Genomic DNA, 24,721 nt, shown 5'->3' on the forward strand with positions numbered 1-24,721 from the left:
ATGGATGTGTCGCTCCGGGGTGTGAGGAGGTCATTCCAGTCGTCCTCCTTCTTCATCCCTTCTCCTATTTCTCGGGTCGTCCGGTTTGTTCGCCAGGTATCTATCAAGTCGACCCTCTGGCCAACTTTTCTATGATGTTCTTCAGGTCGTAACATTCGTTGGTAGAGTGTCCATAGAGCTTGTGATATTCACAATACTTTGTCCGACTTCCAGCTTTCTTATGCTTAATCGAACGAGGGGGCAAAAGCTTCTCTATGTGGTATATCTCTCTGTAGACATCCACTAGGGAGACCCTGAGAGGAGTATAATTGTGCTATTTTCGAGGTTTATCTATGTTTGGCTCCTCTTTTTTCTTGGGTTCCCTTTCTTTGTCCCAAGGTAAATAGGGTAGGCTCGACCTTGAAGGAGGCTCTCTTAGCCAGAAATTTTCTTCCATGTTGATATACTTCTCAACTCTTTCCTGAAATTTGTTGAAGGAAGTCGGGTACCTTTTTTATATTGACTGGGAGAATGGTCCTTCTTTGAGGCCATTAACTAAGCCCATAATTATGGCTTCGGTTGGCAGACTTTGGATTTCCAAACAAGCTTTATTAAACCTTTCCATGTAATCTCGAAGGGTTTTCACGACCTCTTGTTTTACTCCTAGCAAGCTCGGGGCATGCTTTGTTTTATCCTTTTGGATGGAGAACCTGTTCAGAAATTTTCTGGCTAGGTCGTCAAAACTGGCGACCGACCTGGGTGGCAGGCTGTCAAACCATTTCATCGCAGCTTTAGTCAGGGTGGTAGGGAAGGTTTTGCAGCGTGTGGTGTTGGAGACATCTACTAAATACATTCGACTTTTAAAGTTGCTTAGGTGATGTCTCGGATCGGACGTTCCATCGTAGGGATCCATGTCGGGAGATTTGAAATTTCTGGGAACTTTGGCCTTCATTATCTCTTTTGTAAATGGATCATCTCCTCCAAGGAGGTTTTCTTCCATGTCCGACCTTGTGGTCTGACTTCGAAGGTCAGCCTCTAACCTTTGGAGTTTTTCCTTTAGCTCTTTCCGTCGCTTCACTTCCCTTCGTAGTTCCCGTTCGGCTTCTCGTTGTCGCTCAGCCTCGTGTTCGAGCTGCCTCAAGCGATCTTGCTGTCCATGAACCATGTCTAGTATTTCTGTCGTGTGAGGATCATCCTCGTCTTCAGAATGGTAGACTTCCGAATGGACCTTCTTGGATGAGGGTTTCCAGATGGCCCCTCCCTATGGGGTCCTTCGGGAAATCGGGGTGGAGGGGTAGCATAATAGCCTGTTCCTCCGGCTGGACTTCTTGCTCAGATTCAGAGACGATATGGCCGTCCTCCTGTTGGTACTCTGCCATGATTGTGGGATGACTTTCAGGTCCCCAGCAACGTCACCAATGTTCTGATGGTTACCTAAAATGTTAATTTGGGCCAGAATATGGGGTCCAGGTCCCTTTGAGTGGCAGCGTCCGACTTGTTTAATGCCGAGGTGTCGCCTGTTCGAGTTCCTCGTGAGGAGGTGGGAGGTGGTACCTGCAAAAGACTCCGATGCTTAAGTTAGCAAGGGCTTTGGGCAGGTGTTTAGTAGATTAGAACGTGAGTTATACCTGGGGGGTGCCAGTGTATTTATAGTAGATTTTGGCGACCTCCTTGAGGAGTTCTACCTTATCTTATCTTATCTTTCGTTTAGGAGAGTTTGTTAGAGTCTATCTTTTGAAGGAGATAGACTTTGGGTCTTCTAGAAGTGGCACCTTCCCGTATTAGGCGGGTGAGGTTTGGGCCACTCGTTAGTGTCCGACCTCTTCAAAGAGGTCGGGTAGGAGATAAGGACTGCCTTCTAAGGCTTAGTCCCTTTATCTTTATTGGACCTGGCTGGAAGTTTGGGCCAGGGTATGAACACTAATTATCCGTTTAAGATATTTATAACTTGAATCGCTGAATCAGCAACTTGAAACTGTGACACCCAACCCCCTTAATGACACGTATCCCACTATTTCACTATATAATCATCACCACCAGCCCTTAGTTTCCCTTTTTCATCACCGAAAGAAAGAAAAGAATGGAGAGAGAGAACGTGAGTTTCCATGGAACCTGAGAGCTTCTGAGCTTGATTTCTTGAGGTCCGTAACTCCAATAAAAAATCTAATCCGATAGAAGTGTTCGTATCTTCTTCCTCTTCACGTTGACGTTACTTTTTTTCGGTAGAAGTTGATGGTGACATAGCTCCCCTTCCCCTTGATTTCGGCCAATTGGAGTTCTAGGAGGCACAAACGATTTCTGACCTTTTTTTCTTCAGCTGCTCGGTCAGAAAGCTTCTCCGGAGTTTTTGTTGTTTTGATTTCGTACGGAGGTAGGGTTTGGTAATTTTATAATAATTAAATGTGAATTTTATAAGTAAATGTTGGTTTGATTGATTATTGTTGAGTTGGGTTGAGTTTTATATTAAAATTTTGTTGAATTATTGTTGTTACTTGTGAATTGTGGTTCGGCCATGAAGAACAGCCCAACTGGAGTTATTTTGATGATTTTGGGGCTGTTGTGAATAAGGATTATTGATTAAAATTGATGAGGTTTGATGACCGAGAGACTAAATGAAAAGCGGTAAAAGATTGGTAATAGTAAAGCTTTAGAAATGGACTTAAAACTCAAGCTGAAAATTTGAAGAATTTTAGAAATGAGATTTAGTCCTTTGGTAAAGTTAAAATCAGGGAAATAAAGTTTATATTTGAAATTAAAATAGTAATTTAATAAAAAAATGGAAGTTAGTTTTGTAATTATATAGGTTTTGGGGTATTTTGGGTAATAAATAAAATACAGGGATAAAATAGATATTTTATAAAAGCACAAGGTTACATTTATAAATATTGAGATATGTGAGATTTCAAATATAATTTTATAAAAATTTTGAGTTAAAAATGAAGTATTTAAAAGTTTGGAGTTTAAAAAATAGATAATAAGAGTTTAGAAATAAAACTTTACGAAAAAGATATGCATATTTTTTATTTACCATTTAAATTATTCTATTTATATTAATGTTAATATTTTATTACAAACATTAATTAGTAAAGATATTATTAATATTATTATAAGTCAGAGAAGGGCAAACAGATTGATCTTAAAAGCTTTAGAGAACGCGGACTTAATTAAAGTACTTTATAATTCTTTTTCATAAGACACTTAGGGAAAGGGGAGGGAATAATGCGAAGATAAATTATATTATGGAATGATAGGAAAGAAAAGAAGAAGAAAGAAAATAAAAGGAAAGAAAAATATTAAAGAACCTCTGTCACAGGAGAGCAGAGAACAGAAAAGAAAAGAACGAAAGAATGAAAAGAAAAGGAGATAAACAGAGATATTGTTTGGCACTGAGAACGAGCTAAGATGATTGTTTACTTGCTAAAAACGAGCAGAGATATGATGGTGAATCCACCAAGATTTGCTTTCCAGAGATACATCGGCCAATCCAGGGGATGGTTGCACCTGTAAGACAAAGGTTGCTTACAGAGGTTATCGATACATACATTGGCTAGAGAGAGCCTCACCTGTAAGACCGATGTTGCTTACAGAGGTTATGTTTGCATACATCGACTCAAGAGAGTCGCACCTGTAAGACAAAGGTTGCTTACAGAAGTTATGGCACTGGAAACCAAACTCTGGCAAAGGTTGCTGAGTTACGTCGGTAGCGGGTCGAAACCGACAGATGAGCTCATTACCTGCACTAGGATAGACATGCATCATACTTGTTTGCACATATTTGTTTGTGAGTGTGTTTCTTGTGATTGTGGGTGTGCTATATGATTGCTTGATTTCTGTGTCCTTTATTTGTTAAGTCTAAATGTATTCTATTGCTCGTTGCTGTTGGCTATGGTATTAAAATGAGTATAACTATACACCTCAACCTTACTAAGAACTCCCCAGTTCTTACGCCCTATTTCCACCCCCCTTTCAGCTACAGGTGCGAAGGTTTAGTGCGGAGCTACAAGAGCATAGAAGATTATATTCACGAGTTGAGTTGTTAGAATTTATTTTCCCCTCGTCATTTATTATCTTAGTTTTTTTTAGAGGGGTAGGACTTGTAATTGAGGTTCTTTGAATAAGTCTATGTATATAAAGTTATGTGAATATATATATATATATATATATATATATATATATATATATATATACTTTTGTGATTAAGTGATTTAAAATAAAGTCTCCTCTTGTTTTCTTAATTAAAGTTTCGGTTCGTATTCGCGAAGGCTCAATATTAAATAAAGATAGTATATAATAAAAAAGGTTTAGAGGTAAGTAACGCTTGAGATTTTGGTACGATCTTGAGGTACTAAAAGTAAGGGTGTTATATCTAGAGGCTTTGCTGAGGGGTTTAACTAATAAATAGTTTCTCTTTGTCTTTTGAAAGAAGAATTGGTTTAAGTGAAATTGTTTAAAAGGTTTTGGAGAATGTCATAAAGAGATGGTTTTGGTTTTAAAAGAAAAAGAGAAGATAAATCGGCATGTGTGATTATGGAAAGGTCACGAGAGGGTGACGATAGTATGGTTAAGGTGCCGAAGGATAAATGTTAATAAGTTGTGGGCTTTGTTTGTAATTGTGCAGGGATGCCCGTAAATATGGAATGACTTCCAGGAGAAGTGGTCACATGCTTCAGCTAGAGAATCAGCGCCTGCAAGTACTTGCAGAGGTCATGTTTGACATACTTCAGTTGGAGAATCAGTGCCTGCAAGAAGTAGAAACTTGCAGAGGTTATGTCGCTGGAATGTCTTATCTGACTTGTGAGTTAGATTGTCGGGTGCGGGTCAAAATTGACAAATTAAATGAGCTCATTACCTGCGATAGGAGTAGGCATGCATCATCCTTGTTTGCATATTTTGCATTTGGTTCGGTGTTGTGAATTGTTTGTGATTGCTTGAGTGTGTTTGTGATTTTCATCGCTTGTTAATTTGAACTTCTATGACTGGTTATTGTTCTGGGTCCTTGTATTAGGCTGTGAATTAAATTGACCTGTGATAATCCTGACTTAACTAACTACCCCAACTCTACTAAGAACTCCCTAGTTCTTATCCGCTATTTGCCACCCCTTTCAGCTACAGGTGCGAAGGTTTAATGCGGAGCTACAGGAGCATAGAAGATTATGTTTACGAGTTGAGTTGTTAGATTTTATTTTCCCCTCGCCATTTATTCTTTTGGTTTTTAGAGGGGTAGGATTTATTTTTGAGAATGTTGAAATAAGTCTATGTATTTAATGCTCTGTGAATATATATATATATATCTTTGTGGTTAAGTGGTTTAAAATAAAGAATCTTCGTTTTTTTAATTAAAGGTTTCAGTTTGTATTCACGAAGACTCAATATTAAATAAAGATAGTATAGAATAAACAGGTTTAGAGGTAAGTAACGCCTAAGCTTTTGGTATGATTATGAGGTGCTAAAAGTTAGGGTGTTACATATAGCTTGTAAAATAAATTAATAATATAATAATAAAATTATATTATCATTTATATTACTTCAAAAATCGGAATTGACTCATAAAAAAAAACTAATTGCTGAAAATAACATTGTTCAAAAAACATCGCGTTAGCATAAAAATTCGGGTTGTTACAGATATCGAGCTCGATAATAATATGGTTAACTAAACTCTATTTTTAAATTAAAAAAATTTATTTTCTCAAATTAAAATATATATAATTTTCATTATTTATAAATTACTAAAATTATAGCTTCAATTATGTAAAATATTTCATCATAACAAAAATATATATAAGAATCTGAATTTAATTGAACCCAAATAGTTAAATAATTAATTTAATTACTTTTAATAAAATAATATTTAAAAATAATGAGTTCAATTTAATAAATAAATCATAACTTAAAATAAATTGATAATAATTAAAATTTCAAGAATATGGGATGTTACACGTCACGCTCAATCGCTCTCTCTCATACTCTGCTCACTACTCAGACTATAAGGAATGGCCGCTTTGCTCATAGCTAGTGCTCGTTCTTTCTTTTTTTTTTTCTTTTTTTTTTAGGTTCAGTAGTTCATACTCTGCTCACTAGACGTTCACTGCTCGTTCTGACTTTTTCTTTATTTCTTGTTCAGATTCATACTCTGTTCTATTATGCTCATTTCTCATTCTTAGCTTGCTCTCTCTTCCTTACACTCTATTTACTGTCTTATTTGTTGTTCAGATTCATATTTTGCTCTATTTTGCTCATTTCTCATTCTTGCTCCATCTTCCTCACATTCTGCTCACTGTCAGTGCTCAAACCGAAGGTAATCTCTATTTTCTTGCTTTTTTTTTTTATTTTTGTGTTAAAAACCTTGTTAACTTTTGAAAAAGTTTGTTAAACACTTAAACTTAAACTTTATTAAGTTGTGTTGAAAAATCTTGTTAATTTTTGTTTTTGATAATCTTGCTTTTTTTTTTGTTTTTAATTTTTGTACAAAAAAACCTTGTTAAAATTATGATGATGTATAAGTGGTTAAAAAAAATTTGTTAATCTTTGTTAATTTTTGTACTGACAACCTTATTAAAATGATGCCGCAAACCTTGTTAATTTTTGTTTTTCATTAATCTTGCTTTTTTTTTATAATTCAATAAAAAAAAAGCATAAATTGATCTACTTTTTTAGGGAAGAAATTCAATATATTTTGCCGTTGGAATTCAACTTCGTACTTCTAATAAAAAAATTCAACAAATAAACAATGACCAAACGAAAAGTCAGACCTAACATAACCTTATTGAATTGTGTAAAAGATTGAGTATTTGTTACTGGTTTAGTTAATTCAATAAATTTTTTTTTGTTTTATATGACTGTTTTGATGAGTGTTAAATTATGAATAATTGATGAAATCAAAGGTTATTAATATCTTTTATGATTTTTTTTATGATAGTATCAATCAAAAAGCATTTGTGAATAATAATGCATCTGTGATAATAATTTTATATTTAGATTTTTTTTGTTATTTGACTTTTGAATTTGTATTTAAATAAGATTATAATACTTTAGTAGATATGGTACCTTTAATTTGTATTAAATCACTCTTCTACCTTAACTCATGACAACAATAAAAACGTCTCACGGCCCACAAATTCAACCCAACAGAATACACAAATTCAATTATAATTTTAGTCTTTATCTTATCTTATAGTTATCTTTATCTTTATCTCTATCTTATCTTTATTTGCTTTTATCTTCTAAAACATAAACAATATATCCTTTAAAACCATGTTGAAAGCCAATAAATACAGCCTTTTTGGCTCTTGGATCAAATTTTGATCTGTTTGCCATTAGGGTAGAAACAAAACATAAGCATCCAAAAACTTTAAGGTCATGATAATTTGGTGGATGATTGAATAAAATCTTAAATGGTGTTTTAAAATTAATTGCGGATGATGGAACTCTATTAAGTAGATAAACAGCATGTCTAACAGCATAAGACCAAAAAGATGATGGTAAATTAGATTGAAACATAAGAGAATGAGCTATATTCAAAATATGTTGATGCTTCCGTTCTACCCTTCCATTTTGTTGAGGAGTTTTAACACAACTACGTTAATGAATAATGCCCTTTGAAGTATAAAAATCAGGTAAAATAAATTCTGATCCATTATCGGAACGAATAGTTTTGACTTTGGAGTTGAATTGTGTTTCAATTAAAGTAATAAAATTTTTTATTTAATTTTGCACTTCTCCTTTTGATTTTAATAAAATAACCCATGTAAAGCGGCTAAAATTATCAACAATAGTAAAAAAACATTTATAATTATGAATAGAATTTTGTCGAAACGGACCACAAATATCAAAGTGTAATAAATCAAAACTTGCATTGGCTTTGTTAAAACTTTGAGAAAATGAAAGTTTCTTTTTCTGAGAAAGATGACAAATGTCACAAGCCTCGTTATGATGCATAGAGATAAAAAGAAATTGTTTATGTAAATGATTAAGTCTTTGTCCAGAAAGGTGTCCTAAACGAAAATGCCATATATTGGAAGGTGTAATGGGTGGAGATTTGATGGAATTTATGGAGTGTGTAGTGGATGAATTTTTACCGAAATTTGGTTCAAAGACATATAATCATTCTCTCATTCTGGCCAAATCAATCGTCCCTAAATTATTGCTCTGTAGAGTGTAAGAAGATGAAAAAGTGAGTTCACATATGAGTGCTGAAGTAATTTTTGAGACAGAAATAATATTAAAGTTGAAATGAGGTAAATAAAGAACATCATGAAGAACCAAGGATGGTTTGAACGATGCCTTTATAAGAAACAGTAGTTCGAGAACCATTTGGTAAATGAACAATAATAGGAGAAATTTGTGTGTAAGAAATAAACCAAGACAAATTTGATGCAATGTGATCTGTGACACCAGAATCAATGATTCAAGTATTCAAGAATGAATCTCGATTTGAAGAATTGTTAATAGTAGAAAAAGTATTGAAAGAACAAAGATAATGAGTAGTTGGACTTGACAAAAGTTCAAGTTGGTTTGAAGGACGAGCTCCTTCATTGAAAGGAAGTGCCATGAAAGAAAATTGTTGGGCTGACGAATGGTCTAAAAGAGGCTCCGGATGAAGTTGCTGGTGTGCTCTTTTCTCCTTGATCCATGGATGTCAATAATGCTTTCTTACATGGGGATCTTTCTGGGGATGTTTATATGACTCTGCTACCTGAATTTACATCTCCTCAACCGAATCAATGCTGTAAGTTACTAAAGTCACTGTATGGTTTACGACAATCTAGTCGTATATGGTATGACAAACTTTCTCATCTTTATCTTATAGTTATCTTTATCTTTATCTCTATCTTATCTTTATTTGCTTTTATCTTTCATAGGTCAATGTTCTATATATACTTAGTTTTACCTTCATAGTTTACATTTCAATTAAATACAATTCAATCAATCAATAATCAATAAAAGTTCGCATTTTTTTTTTTTCGCAATTTTATCAATTTGGATGACATGTTAAGAGTAACTCTAATGAGATATTTTTTGGGTATCATTTTTCGATATCTACAGTATTTGAAATGAGAATAATATTAGTAAAAAAAGATGATATCATTTTAAAGAAAGATCAATTAAATAGTGTCATTTGTATAACCCATTAAATGAACATTTGAACTTTATTATTGTAGAAGAGTGACAAAAGTTTAATCAAATGAAATAAGATGTATACAAATTATACTCCTGTATTTTATTATTCTATTTTTTCATTATCTTTTATCAATTTGATAGAAAAATAAATCCAAACTAACTCAACGTAATTTTTTTTCAATTATTTATAAAATTTTTATTTTATACAAAAATCTAATTTTTCCATTGCAAATTTTTTTCCAAATCTAATGAGCCAAAATATGCAATGTCTCTAACATGTAATGTGTTTTTTTAATGTTGTTATGTTTAATTAAATAATATTTACATAATATTTTAAAGTCTATTTTCATTAGTTGTAATATATTTTAAATATGGTATATATTTATTAATTGTGTGACTCTATAATTTTTATTTTAGTTAATTTTTACAATTTAATTAAAAATATTTGAAATGATTAAAAATAATATAAAATTTAAATTAAGTTGAAACTAAACATTGAAGTAATAAATTTTATGTTAGGGAAAGTAAGGGAGCCAATGGAATATTTGTACAATATGTATAATGGAGGTTTAGAGAGTATTAGAGATATAACCATTAGTGTTACCTTTTTCCATCAGCGTAAGTTTTTGAAATGAGTGGTATCATGACCTGGTATTAGAGCTTTAGATCCGAAAAGTCAATAGTTTGATTCTTGGTGAACCCCAAAATCAGATGGTTATTCTAAATATTATGGGTGATATTCATTTTGTAACTCACATAGCCATTGTACACATTGTATAAATAAACCATTGGCTCCCTAGCAGCACTCTGTATGTTAAATCTCAAATTAGTTTTTATGACATATAGTCCTGCAAATATTTATGTGACATCTTGAAAGATCCAAAATGAAATAGAATTAAAATCAAATATTAGAAATATTCTAAAATTTATATTAAATTATAATTATATTTTAGTATATTTATTTATATTTTATTTATTATTTTGATATAAATGATTATTACAATTGAATCACAATTGAATTAATTTTAAAATGGTTCGATGAATGATCTAACTTTTAAAATTTTATATTTTACTCTTAAAAAAATATAATAATAACTCAATCTTCTCAATTTTTATTTAATTATTTTGTCAAATATAAGTTTTATGATTTAATATATTTTTTCAAATATCTTTTTTAATTTCAAAGAATGTATAATAAAAAAAATTATATTTAACCAAATAATTGATGAAAAAAATTAAGAAAAAATTGAGAAGATCTATTGTCCGAAAATTGGGTTGCGTTGTTCCATGGACATCATAATCACAGCTATATCTTTCATGCAATTCTTTTAACAATAATAAGGGGGGCAGAAATTGAAGCAAGTGGGAAAGTATTGGAAAGTGCATCAAATTCCAAATCACCTCTCTGAAGAAATGGCATTGCCAAACACATTCACTTTCTCACCGCCATCTCTCAATCCCTTCAAGCCTTCATCTTCATCATCGTCTTATATTATCAAATTCTTCACTTGCTCCTTCCCCGTTCCCAGAACAACAATCACCACCCCGAACGCATTTTCTTTCAACACTGGCCCAATCAGGCCCAATATCAGTTCAATCCGTGCCACGTCATCATCCTCATCGTCGTCGTCTTCTTCTTCTTCTTCCTTTGGTTCCCGACTCGAAGAGACCATCAAGAAAACCGTTTCGGGCAACCCTGTCGTCGTTTATTCCAAAACATGGTGCTCGTGAGTTCTCTAACTCTTCCACTGTTATTATTAGCGATTTTATTTGAATTAATTTGATTTTTTTTTTAATTTAACAATTTGATTTGATTTGGCTGAATTTTGTGTTTGTGTGTTGGAAGGTATTCTTCTGAGGTGAAAGCGTTGTTCAAGAAGCTCGGCGTGGAACCATTGGTCTTCGAATTGGACGAAATGGGTAATTTGATTCAACTTCCTTTCCTTAATTGGTGGTGTCTTTTATCTGTGTTAGTAATCCCCAAACCCTTAATATTGTTTATTATCATTTGTGTAAAGCTCTCAAATTAGTATTTTACTTGTTGAAATTACAAGCAAAGTTCATAATAATCCTTAACTTTAAGAAATTTCCTTTTATATATATATATATATATATATATATATATATATATATATATATATATATATATATATCAGCGATTTATTCAACTAACAATTATGCAATTTTTGTGGAATTAAAGTGATGGTAGGTCTTACTCATCACAAGTTAACGAGCACATGGGCATTTGTGTGTAACTGAATTTTAGGCCTAGTGTTCACATGTCTATATTTTCACATGAGTGTTGCTTGATGGATCATAAATGAATCATGACTAAGAATGTGGATTTGTCATTTGTCTGAGAACGTGTTATCTGAATCTTAATAGTGCTGGTTATTTATATATGAAATATGTTAAGTCTGTTGTTACAGTATGGAGTTCTTTAGAAATCTGAAATATTTCCCATTTTAATCTATATACCCCAAATAGTTCTTTGCTGCTTTTTCTTATATGTATTTTCTATTCTTGATTCATTAGTTCTTTTTATAGTTAATGTTCCTGACAACCATATATTTCTTTTGCATCTTGAATATTTAACAAGTTTGACCTATCGTCATCTTTGCTTGTTGTCTGTTCTTCTTTATGGGCAGTGTATCACTACATAACTACAAGTGTGGATACCTTAGTATAAGGCCTTTTATGAACTTCTTAATGTTGATGCACAGTTAACTACATACTATGTATCTCTATCTTGATGACAATCATGGCATGACTTAAAACCTCTTAATTTTATGTGTGATGATGGACTAAGCATATTGGCATCTTGAAATAGTGTTCCCTGTGAACAGTAGTTGCATGGATGAGCTGCAACAAGGTTATTTCAATTCAAGCGTTGGTTACCAAGCCAATCTAATCTCTTGATGTCTTTTATATAGAAGCTGAGTTGGATTATTTTTGTGCTGAAGGATAATTATAACATATCTTCATCTAGCGATCAATAGGTTTTTAACTGATAAGTATGTTGCAGCTAACGCTTTCAGTAATGATAAAAATTTGCTTAATTAATCACTCTTTTCTTTTCTAATCTTCACATTGCTTATTATTCGAACATATTGGTGAAAATCATTCTGTATTACTCATTTTATCTTAATCGTAACATTTTTTGTATGTTCTTTGCATTTTAAATATTTATTTCTTTTTCCTTAGGTCCACAAGGGCCACAGTTGCAGAAGGTGTTGGAAAGGCTTACAGGGCAACATACTGTGCCAAATGTATTTATTGGTTAGTACCTTCTCTAGTCCATTATTCTTATTGATGATACAAATAGTTTGTCAATATTAGTCAAAATAATTACTCCATACTTTCTCTTTTTCAAAATAAGTGTCTTTTATACTTTTTAAGTTTATTGAAAAATCAATGTATCTAGACAAATAGATTGTTGATATACACTAATTTTTTCAATGAAACTAAAAGACGAAAGAGATGCATATTTTGAGAAAGAGGGAGTAGCATTTATAAAGTGTTCCTTTGTTTCTATTGATGGATTTAATATCATTAAAAACCACCAAACAAGAAAAAGAGGAGGATATTGGCAGTAGCTACATAATTGCTAGGTTGTTGCTCGTCCAGTTTGATCTAAACCACTGTTGTCATTAAGTAGCAATTTGTTTTATTATTATTTTGGTCTTTCTGGGTATCTCCATAGACATTACTTTGAGGTTAATCCCTTGCGACAAAAGATACTCCCAACAATTTTCTTCTCTTAGAGTTTGAACTACGGTTCTCTCCTTTAAAGGATAGCCTCTTTACAACTGCACCCAATTCTTGTCATAAAGGAGCAACATAAATTTGTAAGTGCTATAACCATTTCAACTCTCTTCGTATGTAGATTTGTAAAACCACGCAAGTGATCTCTGCTTATTTGCAAACAAATTGAGAAACAGCTTGATATTCAGTTTCTCCATCTAATTCCAAAACCTGTTTCTCCATCTAATTCCAAAACCTTTTATGTTATTTTGCCTGATAAGCTCGTAACCTTCAATGATAATGTCTTTTGAGATCCAAAACTGAAACTGGGCTCCAACCATTATTCTTATTCATAAGAAACTTCTCATAAGTCATAACTAAGTCCTTGTATATACTATATGAGTTATTTCTGTTTCTTGAACAATACATAATGTATTTCATCCAGAAATCTTCTACTATGATTTCACAAGAAAAATAAAGATTGTTACCCTGCTATTAATGTTAATTTTTCGATGGGAACTGCTTATGCCTGACCCTAAGGTTCTTTTACAGGAGGCAAACATATTGGTGGCTGTACAGGTATATTTTTTTGGTCTTATGCTTTACCATTATTGATTATGTGAGTGTTGGAGGGATATCTGCAGTTCAAATAAACAATTATTTTTCCTCACTGATTAACTGTTCTTACATTCGTATTATGAACTATGACTATATTGAATATGAACTTGAATTTCTAGCAGCTCCAAAGAGTTGAATGCTACATAGTTTAATAGAAAAGAAATAATGCAAATTTCCCTCCTTTCCCCGTATTTTGTTTTTACCATTTAATTCTCTTGTGCAGATACACTGAAGTTGTACCGGAAGGGCGAACTTGAACCGTTGCTATCAGAAGCTACCGCTAAAGGCAAAGACTGATGTCGTCCTAGAGGGAATCTGATCCTATTTCCATTTTGTTTCCTTTGGCCAATGCTGTCCTCTCATGTTTGTCACACCTTGGTGGAAAGCATTGCATCTTCATAAATCTGCATTGAAAGGGGTTCTAGAACTTAAAGTTGCACGTAAGGTGGTGACTGTGCTGGAAGACTTATATTATTCTTCTTAGTTAGGTAATAAATTAATAATTGAAAAGACTTAGATTTAAAGGACTTTTCTGAAAGTATAATAACATTGTTTGATTCATGAAAACAACACCTACTAATAGGAAATGGCGCTGTTGCCGTGGTGAAGTCTGGTATCCTTCTCAACCTTTTATATTCTTGTTCATATCACTATTATTCATGGACAAAGTCATTCAAATTCTGTTTATTTTGGTTTTCGTATATTTAATGAAAATAGTAGTACACACAAAAACATACAACGCAAAAGGTAAAAATAATTTAAGAGTGTACACAAAAACATACAACGTAGAAGGATAGTGTGATTGCTTCCGTATTCGTATATGATTACTGCAATGCCTTGGAGTATGCACTACGATAATAATTTGGGAAAATTAAGTGTGTTAGAAACATTGGTGTTTCATTGGTTTTAGTCGTTGATTTAAACTATTTTATATTTTATAATAAAGACCAATGGCTAAAACCACTACGATACTAATGTTCTTGAAACGCTTGATAACCTTCCAATAATTTGTTAAGCCTTATTCTAGATGTTTTAGCCACTCTTTTTTGTGTTCGTAATTAACAATATATCCTTCATGATTTGGAACAATTTAAACAAAAAATTCTACAACCAAGTGTTTTAAGTAACCAAGTTATTTTAACCTATATTTTATTCACGCACTAGAGAAATAATTCTAACCAACTGATTTGTAACGTTTTCTCCGTGATTTCATTTTGGACTTTTTGCTCTTCTTTGCGTTTTCGGCTTCGTGATTTCATTCCGGATCTTCTGCTCTTCTCTGCTTTCTCATATTTTTGGTTCTTTTTCTCTGTGTTTTCAAATTTTTTTTATCAATATTCTCTGTGTTCTGATTCTCTGCATTGCGGATCGTTGTTTTGCTGTATTCCTGAAATCAAACATTGAGACTAAACAATGTATGATGCAAGTTCGATTGCGTTGAACTAAGGCGAGTTGGATGATGCAAGTTCGAATATGTTGAACAAGGGTGATTTGGATTATTTTTTTGAATTGAATGTAGTTGACGAGGTTTGATTGATAGGATAAATCAATGTTAATGATTAAGGATTTGAATTTGATTTAAATCTGAGTTTTGAATTTGATTGTGACAATGTGTTTATGTTGCATTTTAATTATAGCTTCGTGTTTTCCAAAGATAAAGAATGGCATTGTACTGATAAGTTCTTTTTTGTTATGGATTGGTTTGTGAAGATTAGTGTTACTTATTTGGTGTTTTCTACATTAAATTTTTGTGTTATTGCAGTTTGATGTTGATGAGCAGTTTGTGCCAAAAGTTGGGATGGCTTTCAACACACTTGAAGAAGATGAAAAATTTTACAAAGATTATGCTAAAGTTGCAGTTTTTGCTACCAAAATAAGGGATACAAATAGGAAGAAAAATGAAATCAAAAATCAATTAATTACATGCAATAGAGAAGGAAAATGGAAATCCAACATATCTTCTACTAAGAAGAAAAATCCATTAGCTAGATTAAATTGTCCTGTGAGAATTTATATACATATATTGAAGGAGACAGTTGTTTGGATTATTTCCAATGTTGTTTTAAATCATACATATGCATGTTGTCCAAATCAAACAGAGATACTTAAACAACATAGGCAGCTAACTATGTTTGATTGTCGCACAATTAAGAATAGCGATGAAGTTGGTATTAGGTCAAGTAAGACATATCAATTCTTTGTTGCAGTTGCAGGAGGTTATCGTGAACTAAGATTTATTGAAAAATATGTTAGAAATTATATTACAAGAAAAGTTTGTAATGAATCTGAATAAGATGATACCAAAGAATTTGGGACATACTTATTTAAAATGAAAGAAAAGAATCAATGAACTTGAACTTGAGGCTGGTGAATCAATTAAAAATGCTTTTTGGGCTAATGCACGAAGTTGGATTGTTTTTTAGTATTTTGGTGATGTTGTTTCGTTTGATACCACTTATAATATAAACAGGTACTTTGCTGTGCTGGTGTGAAATATTTTCGGTGTCAATTGATTTTTGTTGTTGTGTTGTTGAGTTCGGATAATAATTTGGTTTTTGGTTCTTTTGTTGGTGTGAATCACCATGATCATTCTACACTTTTTGGATGTGCTTTGATGAAAAATGAGGATATTCAATCATTCAAATGGTTATTTGAATGTTGGCTTCGTTGCATGGGAGGAAAGGTTCCAAAAAGCATTCTTACTTATCAATGTGCATCAATGTAAAGGGCTTTTGAGATTTGCATGCCAACTACAATTCATAAGTGGTGTATTCGGCATATTATGAAGATGATTCCACAGAAATTAAATGTCTACAAGAAACATGAAAAAATTCAACAAGAGATGAATCATGTTATTTGGAACTCTTTTACAAAAGATAGATTTGATAGAAATTGGAATAATTTTGTTAAAAAGTATGATGTTATAAACAATAAGTAGCTATCAGGTAACAGTGGATTTATTAGATATTTTGGTGTTGTTAAATTGTAACAACATTAATAAATTATATACATTTTTGGTGTTATGCTGTCTGATTTACTGTTTTGATGTTTTTTTCAGAACTTTTTGAAGATCGACATTTAAGGATACCAATATATCTAGATCACCACTTTCAGCCTAGGATGAGAAGCACAAAAAGGAGTGAGAGAATACATGTTTATTACGTGCAATAGCTCATTGATTCAATTGGTGAAACAATATGATAATTGCCTAGAAATCAAAGAGCAAAAAGAGAGAGAATATGATTGGTATACGAAATTGTTACTCTAAGGTTGTAAAATTGTTGTTCGTTCTCTCCCTGGCAATGGCTCCAAAAACTGGTGCACAATACCATGGTCCAGACATAACTTCACAACTTCGCACAACTAACCAGCAAGTGCACTGGGTCGTCCAAGTAATAAAACCTTACGTGAGTAAGGGTCGATCCCACGGAGATTGTTGGTATGAAGCAAGCTATGGTCACCTTGTAAATCTCAGTCAGGCGGATATCAAATGGTTATGGAGTTTTCGAATAATAATAATAAATAAATAGAAAATAAAGATAGAAATACTTATGTAATTCATTGGTGAGAATTTCAGATAAGCGTATAGAGATGCTTTCGTTCCTCTGACTCTCTGCTTTCCCGCTGTCTTCATCCAATCAGTCTTACTCCTTTCCATGGCAAGCTTTCTGTAAGGGCATCACCGTTGTCAATGGCTACATCCCATCCTCTTGTGAAAAAGGTCCAAATGTTCTGTCACGGCACGGCTAATCATCTGAGGTTCTCGATCATACTGAAATAGGATTCACCCTCCTTTTGCGTCTGTCACTACGCCCAGCACTCGCGAGTTTGAAGTTCGTCACAACCATCCCTTCCCAGATCCTACTCGGAATACCACAGACAAGGTTTAGACTTTCCGGATCTCAGGAATGGCCATCCATGGGTTCTAACTTATACCACGAAGATACTAATAACTCGGACTCGGTCCCCTGTATTAGATATCTAAGAGATACTCATTCTGCCTTGTTTGCATGTAGAACGAAAGTGTTTGTCAGGCACGCGTTCATAAGTGAGAATGATGATGAGCGTCACATAATCATCACATTCATCATGTTCTTGGGTGCGAATGGATATCTTAGAAGCGGAATAAGTTGAATTGAATAGAAAACAGTAGTACTTTGCATTAATTCATGAAGAACAGCAGAGCTCCACACCTTAATCTATGGAGTGTAGAAACTCTACCGTTGAAAATACATAAGTGAAAGGTTCAGGCATGGCCGAATGGCCAGCCCCCAAAACGTGATCACATGATCAAAAATACAATCCAGGATGTCTAATACAATAGTAAAAAGTCTTATTTATACTAAACTAGTTACTAGGGTTTACAGAAGTAAGTAATTGGTGCATAAATCCACTTCCGGGGCCCACATGGTGTGTGCTTGGGCTGAGCTTGAAGTTTACACGTGGAGAGGTCATTCTTGGAGTTGAACGCCAGTTTGTAACGTGTTTCTGGCGTTCAACTCTGGCTTGTGACGTGTTTCTGGCGTTTAACTCCAAACTGCAGCGTAGAACTGGCGTTCAACGCCCTTTTGCGTCGTCTAAACTCGGCCAAAGTATGGACTATTATATATTGCTGGAAAGCCCTGGATGTCTACTTTCCAACGCAATTGGAAGCGTGCCATTTTGAGTTCTGTAGCTCCAGAAAATCCACTTTGAATGCAGGGAGGTCAGAATCCAACAGCATCAGCAGTCCTTCTTCAACCTCTGAATCTGATTTTTGCTCAAGTCCCTCAATTTCAGCCAGAAAATACCTGAAATCATAGAAAAACACACAAACTCATAGTAAAGTCCAGAAATGTGAATTTAACATAAAAACTAATAAAAACATCCCTAAAAGTAACTAGATCCTACTAAAAACATACTAAAAACAATGCCAAAAAGCGTATAAATTATCCGCTCATCACAACACCAAACTTAAATTGTTGCTTGTCCCCAAGCAACTGAAAATCAAATAGAATAAAAAGAAGAGAATATACTATAAATTCCAAAATATCAATGAAACATAGCTCCAATCAGATGAGCGGGACTTGTAGCTTTTTGCCTCTTGAATAGTTTTGGCATCTCACTTTATCCATTGAAGTTCAGAATGATTGGCATCTATAGGAACTCAGAGTTCAGATAGTGTTATTGATTCTCCTAGTTCAGTATGTTGATTCTTGAACACAGCTACTTTATGAGTCTTGATCGTGGCCCTAAGCACTTTGTTTTCCAGTATTACCACCGGATACATAAATGCCACAGACACATAATTGGGTGAACCTTTTCAGATTGTGACTCAGCTTTGCTAAAGTCCCCAATTAGAGGTGTCCAGGGTTCTTAAGCACACTCTGTTTTTGCTTTGGACCTTGACTTTAACCGCTCAGTCTCAAGTTTTCACTTGACACCTTCACGCCACAAGCACATGATTAGGGACAGCTTGGTTTAGCCGCTTAGGCTAGGATTTTATTCCTTTAGGTCCTCCTATCCACTGATGCTCAAAGCCTTGGGATCCTTTTTATTTACCCTTACCTTTTGGTTTTAAGGGTTATTGGCTTTTTGCTCTTGCCTTTTGGTTTTAAGAGCTTTTGGCTTTTTCTGCTTGCTTTTTCTTTTTCTATTTTTTTTTTCTGCAAGCTTTTTGTATTCACTGCTTTTTCTTGCTTCAAGAATCATTTTTATGATTTTTCAGATTATCAGATAACATGTCTCCTTGTTATCATTCTTTCAAGAGCCAACATATTTAACATTCTAAAACACCAACTTCAAAAGACATATGCACTGTTCAAGCATTCATTCAGAAAACAAAAAGTATTGTCACCACATCAATATAATTAAACTAAGTTCAAGGATAAATTTGAAACTCATGTACTTCTTGTTCTTTTGTTTTTAAAACATTTTTCATTTAAGAGAGGTGATGGATTCGTATTCACTACTTTAAGGCATAGACACTTAGACACTAATGATCATGTAATAAAGACACAAACATAGATAAACATTTAACATAAGAAAATGAAAAACAGAAAGTTTAAGAACAAGGAATGAGTCCACCTTAGTGATGGTGGCGTTTCCTTCTTGAGGAACCAATGATGTCCTTGAGCTCTTCTATGTCTCTTCCTTGTCTTTGTTGCTCTTCCCTCATTGCTCTTTGATCTTCTCTAATTTCATGAAGGATGATGGAGTGCTCTTGATGTTCCACCCTTAGTTGCTCCCAATAATTGTGTGGAGGAAAATGTATCCCCTGAGGTATCTCAGGGATCTCTTGATTTGCAGTTAAATGTTCTACCACTAAGCTATAGACCCTTGAGATGAATCTCTCCATCTCCTATGACTCGGAGGTGGAAGCTTTTGTCTTCCCTTTCCTCTTTCTAGAGGTTTCTCTGGCCTTAGGTGCCATCAATGGTTATGGAAAAACAAAAAAACTATGCTTTTACCACACCAAACTTAGAATGTTGCTCACCCTCGAGCAAAAGAAGAAAGAATAGTAGAAGAAGAAGAAGATATGGAGGTGAGTTGATGGTTTGAATTTGAGTGGGTGGGTGTAGGTGGGTTGTATGATGGTTTTAGGGGAGTAATGGATGTGAGTGGTGAAGAGGTGATGGGGAAGAGAGATTGAGGTGATATAGGATTATGAGGAGGGAAGGTGAGTGGAGGTATGTGGGGATCTTGTGGGGTCCACAGATCCCGAGGTGTCAAGGAATTGCATCCCTGCACCAATTAGGCATGTAAAATGCCTTTGCATGCAATTCTGGCGTTTAAACGCCGAATTGGTGCTTGTTCTGGGCGTTCAGCGCCCAGATGCAGCTTGTTTCTGGCGTTGAACGCCAGTTCTATGCTTGTTTCTGGCGTTCAGCGCCAGCTTTCCTCAGTGTGCATTCCTGGCGTCTGAACGCCAAGATGCTGCTTGTTTTGGGCGTTCAACGCCAGATCCATGCTCTGTTCTGGCGTTGAACGCCAGTGAGCCCTTCCTCCAGGGTGTGATTTTTCTTCTGCTATTTTTGATTCTGTTTTTGATTTTTCTATTTATTTTGTGACTCCACATGATCATGAACCTAATAAAACATGAAAGAACAATAAAATAAAAATAAAATTAGATAAATAAAAATTGGATTGCCTCCCAACAAGTGCTTCTTTAATGTCAATAGCTTGACAGTGGGCTCTCATGGAGCCTTACAGATGTTCAGAGCATTGTTGAGACTCCCCAACACCAAACTTAGAGTTTGGATATGGGAGTTCAACACCAAACTTAGAGTTTGGTTGTGGCCTCCCAACACTAAACTTAGAGTTTGACTGTGGGGGCTTTGGTTGACTCTGTTTTGAGAGAAGCTTACTGTGCCTCTTTTCCATGTTTACAGAAGGATGTCCTTGAGTTTTAAACTCAAGGGCGTCCCCATTCAATTGAAGGACTAGTTCACCTCTGTTAACATCAATCACAGCTCTTGCTGTGGCTAGGAAGGGTCTTCCAAGGATGATGGATTCATCCTCATCCTTCCCAGTATCTAGGATTATGAAATCAGCAGGGATGTAAAGGCCTGCAACCTTTACTAACACGTCCTCTACTTGTCCATAAGCCTCTTTTCTTGAGTTGTCTGCTATCTCTAATGAGATTCTGGCAGCTTGCACCTCAAAGATTCTCAGTTTCTCCATTACAGAGAGTGGCATGAGGTTTATTCCTGACCCAAGGTCACATAGAGCCTTCTCAAAGGTTATGGTGCCTATGGTACAAGGTATTAGGAACTTTCTAGGACCCTGTTTCTTCTGAGGCAATCTCAGTTGATCCAATGCATTTAGTTCATTGGTGAACAGGGGATGTTAATCTCCCCAAGTTTCATTACCAAATAAATTGGCATTCAGCTTCATGATTGCACCAAGGAACTTGGCAACTTGCTCTTCAGTAATATCCTCATTCTCTCCAGAAGAAGAATACTCGTCAGAGCTCATGAATGGCATAAGGAGGTTCAATGGAATCTCTATGGTCTCTAGATGAGTCTCAGATTCCTTTGGTTCCTCAGAGGGAAACTCCTTATTGATCACTGGACGTCCCAGGAGGTCTTCCTCCTTGGGATTCACGTCCTCCCCTTCCTCCTTGGATTCGGCCATGATGGTTATATCAATGGCCTTGCACTCTCCTTTTGGATTTTCTTCTGTATTGCTTGGGGGAGCACTAGGAGGGGTTTCAGTGATCTTCTTACTCAGTTGGCCCACTTGTGCCTCTAAATTTCTAATGGAGGACCTTGTTTCATTCATGAAACTCAGAGTGGCCTTAGATAGATCAGAGACTAAGTTTGCTAAATTAGAGGTATTTTGTTCAGAGTTCTCTGTCTGTTGCTGAGTGAATGATGAAAAAGGCTTGCTATTGCTAAACCTGTTTCTTCCACCATTATTAAAGCCTTGTTGAGGCTTTTGTTGATCCTTCCATGAGAAATTTGGGTGATTTTTCCATGAGGGGTTATAGGTGTTCCCATAAGGTTCACCCATATAATTTACCTCTACTATTGCAGGGTTCTCATGATCATAAGCTTCTTTTTCAGAAGATGCCTCTTGAGTACTGTTGGATGCAGCTTGCATTCCATTCAGACTCTGAGAAATCATATTAACTTGCTGAGTCAATATTTTATTCTGAGCCAATATGGCATTCAGAGTATCAATTTCAAGAACTCCCTTCTTCTGAGGCGTCCCATTACTCACAGGATTCCTCTCAGAAGTGTACATAAACTGGTTGTTAGCAACCATGTCAATGAGTTCTTGAGCTTCTGCAGGCATTTTCTTTAGGTGAATAGATCCACCTACAGAAGTATCCAATGACATCTTAGCTAATTCAGATAGACCATCATAGAATATATCCAGGATGGTCCATTCTGAAAGCATGTCAGAATGACACTTTTTGGTCAGTTCCTTGTATCTCTCCCAAGCTTCATAGAGGGATTCACCTTATTTCTGTCTGAAGGTTTGAACATCCACTCTAAGCTTACTCAGCTTTTGAGGAGGAAAGAACTTGGCTAAGAAAGCCTTGACCAGCTTATCCCAAGAATTCAGGCTATCCTTAGGTTGAGAGTCCAACCATATTCTAGCTCTGTCTCTCACAGCAAAAGGGAAAAGCATGAGCTTGTAGACTTCAGGATCTACTCCATTAGTCTTAACAGTATCACATATCTGCAAGAATTCAGTTAAGAACTGAAAAGGATCTTCAGATGGAAGTCCATGAAACTTGCAGTTTTGTTGCATCAGAGAAACTAATTGAGGTTTCAGCTCAAAGTTGTTTGCTCCAATGGCAGGGATGGAGATGCTTCTTCCATGTAAATTGGAATTAGGTGCAGTAAAGTCACCAAGCATCCTCCTTGCATTATTATTATTTTCAGCTACCATCTCCTCTTCCTTTTCAAAAATTTCTGTAAGGTTGTCTCTGGATTATTGTATTTTAGCTTCTCTTAGTTTCCTTTTCAGAGTCCTTTCAGGTTCTGGATCTGCTTCAACAAGAATATTCTTGTCCTTGCTCCTGCTCATATGAAAGAGAAGGGCATAGAAAAATAATAATAGGGATCCTTTTTACCACAGTATAGAGGTTCCCTTGTTGTGAGTAGAAGAAAAGAAGAATAAGAATGTAGAAGAGAAGAATTCGAACTCAGAGAAGAAGAAGGGGTTCGAATTTTGGGTGAAGAAAAGTGTTAGTAGATGAATAAATAAATAGAAGAAGATGAGAGGTGAGAGAATTTTCGAAAATTAAAAATTTAAATTTAAATTTCGAAAATAGTTTTTGAAAAAGGGTTAATGATTTTTGAAAATTAAGAATGAAATAAAATTAAAATTAAAAATTGAAAACAATTAAAAAGAATTTTTGAAAAAGAGGGATGTATTTTCGAAAATTAGAGAGGGGAAGTTAGTTAGGTAGTTTTGAAAGAGATAAGAAACAAACAAAAAGTTAGTTAGTTAGTTGAAACAAATTTTGAAAATCAATTTTTGAAAAGATAAGAAGATAAGAAGTTAGAAAAGATATTTTAAAATCAAATATTTTTGAAAAAGATATGTTTTAAAAAGATATGATAGAAAAGATATGATTAAAATTAGTTTTGAAAAAGATTTGATTTTTAAAATCACAATTAATGACTTGATTCACAAGAAATCACAAGATATGATTCTAGAACTTAAAGTTTGAATCTTTCTTAACAAGTAAGTAACAAACTTGAAATTTTTGAATCAAAACATTAATTGTTGATGATATTTTCGAAAATATGATATAAAATTAAGAAAAAGATTTTTGAAAAATATTTTTAAAATTTTCGAAAATAAATAAGAAAAATGAAAAAGATATGATTTTTGAAAAAGATTTTGAAAAAGATAAGATTTTTAAATTGAAAATTTGATTTGAATCATAAGAAACAATTGAATTTTAAAAATTTTTGAAAAAGTCAATCCAAATTTTCGAAATTTATGAGAGAAAAAAAAAAGGAAAGATATTTTTTTGATTTTTTTGAATTTTTAATGATGAGAGAGAAAAACATGAAAAATGATGCAATGCATAAAAATTCTGGATCTAAACATGTGATGCATGCAAGAACACTATGAATGTCAAGATGAACACCAAGAACACCATGAATGTCAAGATGAACATCAAGAACTTATTTTTAAAAAATTTTCAAGAAAAGAAAACATGCAAGACACAAAACTTAGAAATTTTTCATGTATAGACACTATGGATGCAAGAATGCATATGAAAAACAAGAAAAGACACAAAACAAGAAAATATGAAGATCAAACAAGAAGACTGGCCAAGAACAACTTGAAGATCATGAAGAACACTATGAATGCATGAATTTTCGAAAAATGCAAAGAATTTTTAGAAAAAATGCAAATGACACCAAACTTGAAATTGACTCAAGACTGAAACAAGAAACACAAAATATATTTTATTTTTATGATTTTATGATTTTTTTATTTTTCGAAAATTAATGTGAAAAATAAAATAAGAAATCCAAAATCTTTAAGAAGAATTCCAGGAATCTTTCAATATTAGCCCAAAGCTCCAATCAAAGGGTTGGACATGGCTTAATAGCTAGTCAGCTTTAGGATGGAATTACATGCATTGTGGTGATTAGTTGAAGACCAATCCCAAAGCAGTTTGGGTATGGCTTTACAGCCAGATAGGATTCAACATGTTACCATGAAACTCTAGAATTCATTCTTGAAAGTTTTGAAGCCATAGAATAATTTAAAATTTTTTTTTGAAAATATTATTTTTTTTCGAATATTA

The 24,721-nt window shown here is 34.0% G+C and overlaps 2 protein-coding genes and 1 non-coding gene across 3 annotated transcripts; all 3 read left to right on the forward strand.

The window, feature by feature from the left end:
- Nucleotides 1-10,418: 10,418 nt before the first annotated feature.
- GRXC5 (Glutaredoxin family protein) lies at nucleotides 10,419-14,145 on the forward strand. The gene is made up of 5 exons (XM_016327709.3): nucleotides 10,419-10,823; nucleotides 10,943-11,016; nucleotides 12,301-12,375; nucleotides 13,393-13,419; nucleotides 13,682-14,145. Exons 1-5 carry the CDS (start codon nucleotides 10,510-10,512, stop codon nucleotides 13,753-13,755), a joined length of 564 nt encoding a protein of 187 aa, XP_016183195.1. The 5' UTR covers nucleotides 10,419-10,509; the 3' UTR covers nucleotides 13,756-14,145.
- A 786-nt stretch (nucleotides 14,146-14,931) lies between these two features.
- LOC148573370 (protein FAR-RED IMPAIRED RESPONSE 1-like) lies at nucleotides 14,932-15,751 on the forward strand. Its single transcript, XM_088505749.1, has 2 exons — nucleotides 14,932-14,985; nucleotides 15,221-15,751. Exons 1-2 carry the CDS (start codon nucleotides 14,932-14,934, stop codon nucleotides 15,749-15,751), a joined length of 585 nt encoding a protein of 194 aa, XP_088361875.1.
- A 6,588-nt stretch (nucleotides 15,752-22,339) lies between these two features.
- Nucleotides 22,340-22,443, forward strand: LOC148573371 (small nucleolar RNA R71). Its single transcript, XR_015906427.1, has one exon. It is a non-coding gene; the product is annotated as a small nucleolar RNA R71 (small nucleolar RNA).
- The last annotated feature ends 2,278 nt before the right edge of the window (nucleotides 22,444-24,721 follow it).

Source organism: Arachis ipaensis, chromosome B2 (genome assembly GCF_059453495.1).
Source record: "Arachis ipaensis isolate K30076 ecotype BB chromosome B2, ASM5945349v1, whole genome shotgun sequence".
NCBI classification, from domain to species: domain Eukaryota; kingdom Viridiplantae; phylum Streptophyta; class Magnoliopsida; order Fabales; family Fabaceae; genus Arachis; species Arachis ipaensis.

Bases quoted from the DNA above. Each gene is read 5' to 3' on its own strand.
- GRXC5 (XM_016327709.3), top strand. From the start codon at position 10,510: ATGGCATTGCCAAACACATTCACTTTCTCACCGCCATCTCTCAATCCC. The intron at 11,017-12,300 runs GTAATTTGATTC...CTTTTTCCTTAG, and splicing joins CTTCGAATTGGACGAAATGG to GTCCACAAGGGCCACAGTTG. The intron at 12,376-13,392 runs GTTAGTACCTTC...GTTCTTTTACAG, and splicing joins TGTGCCAAATGTATTTATTG to GAGGCAAACATATTGGTGGC.
- LOC148573370 (XM_088505749.1), top strand. From the start codon at position 14,932: ATGTTGAACAAGGGTGATTTGGATTATTTTTTTGAATTGAATGTAGTT. The intron at 14,986-15,220 runs GTTTGATTGATA...GTGTTATTGCAG, and splicing joins AATTGAATGTAGTTGACGAG to TTTGATGTTGATGAGCAGTT.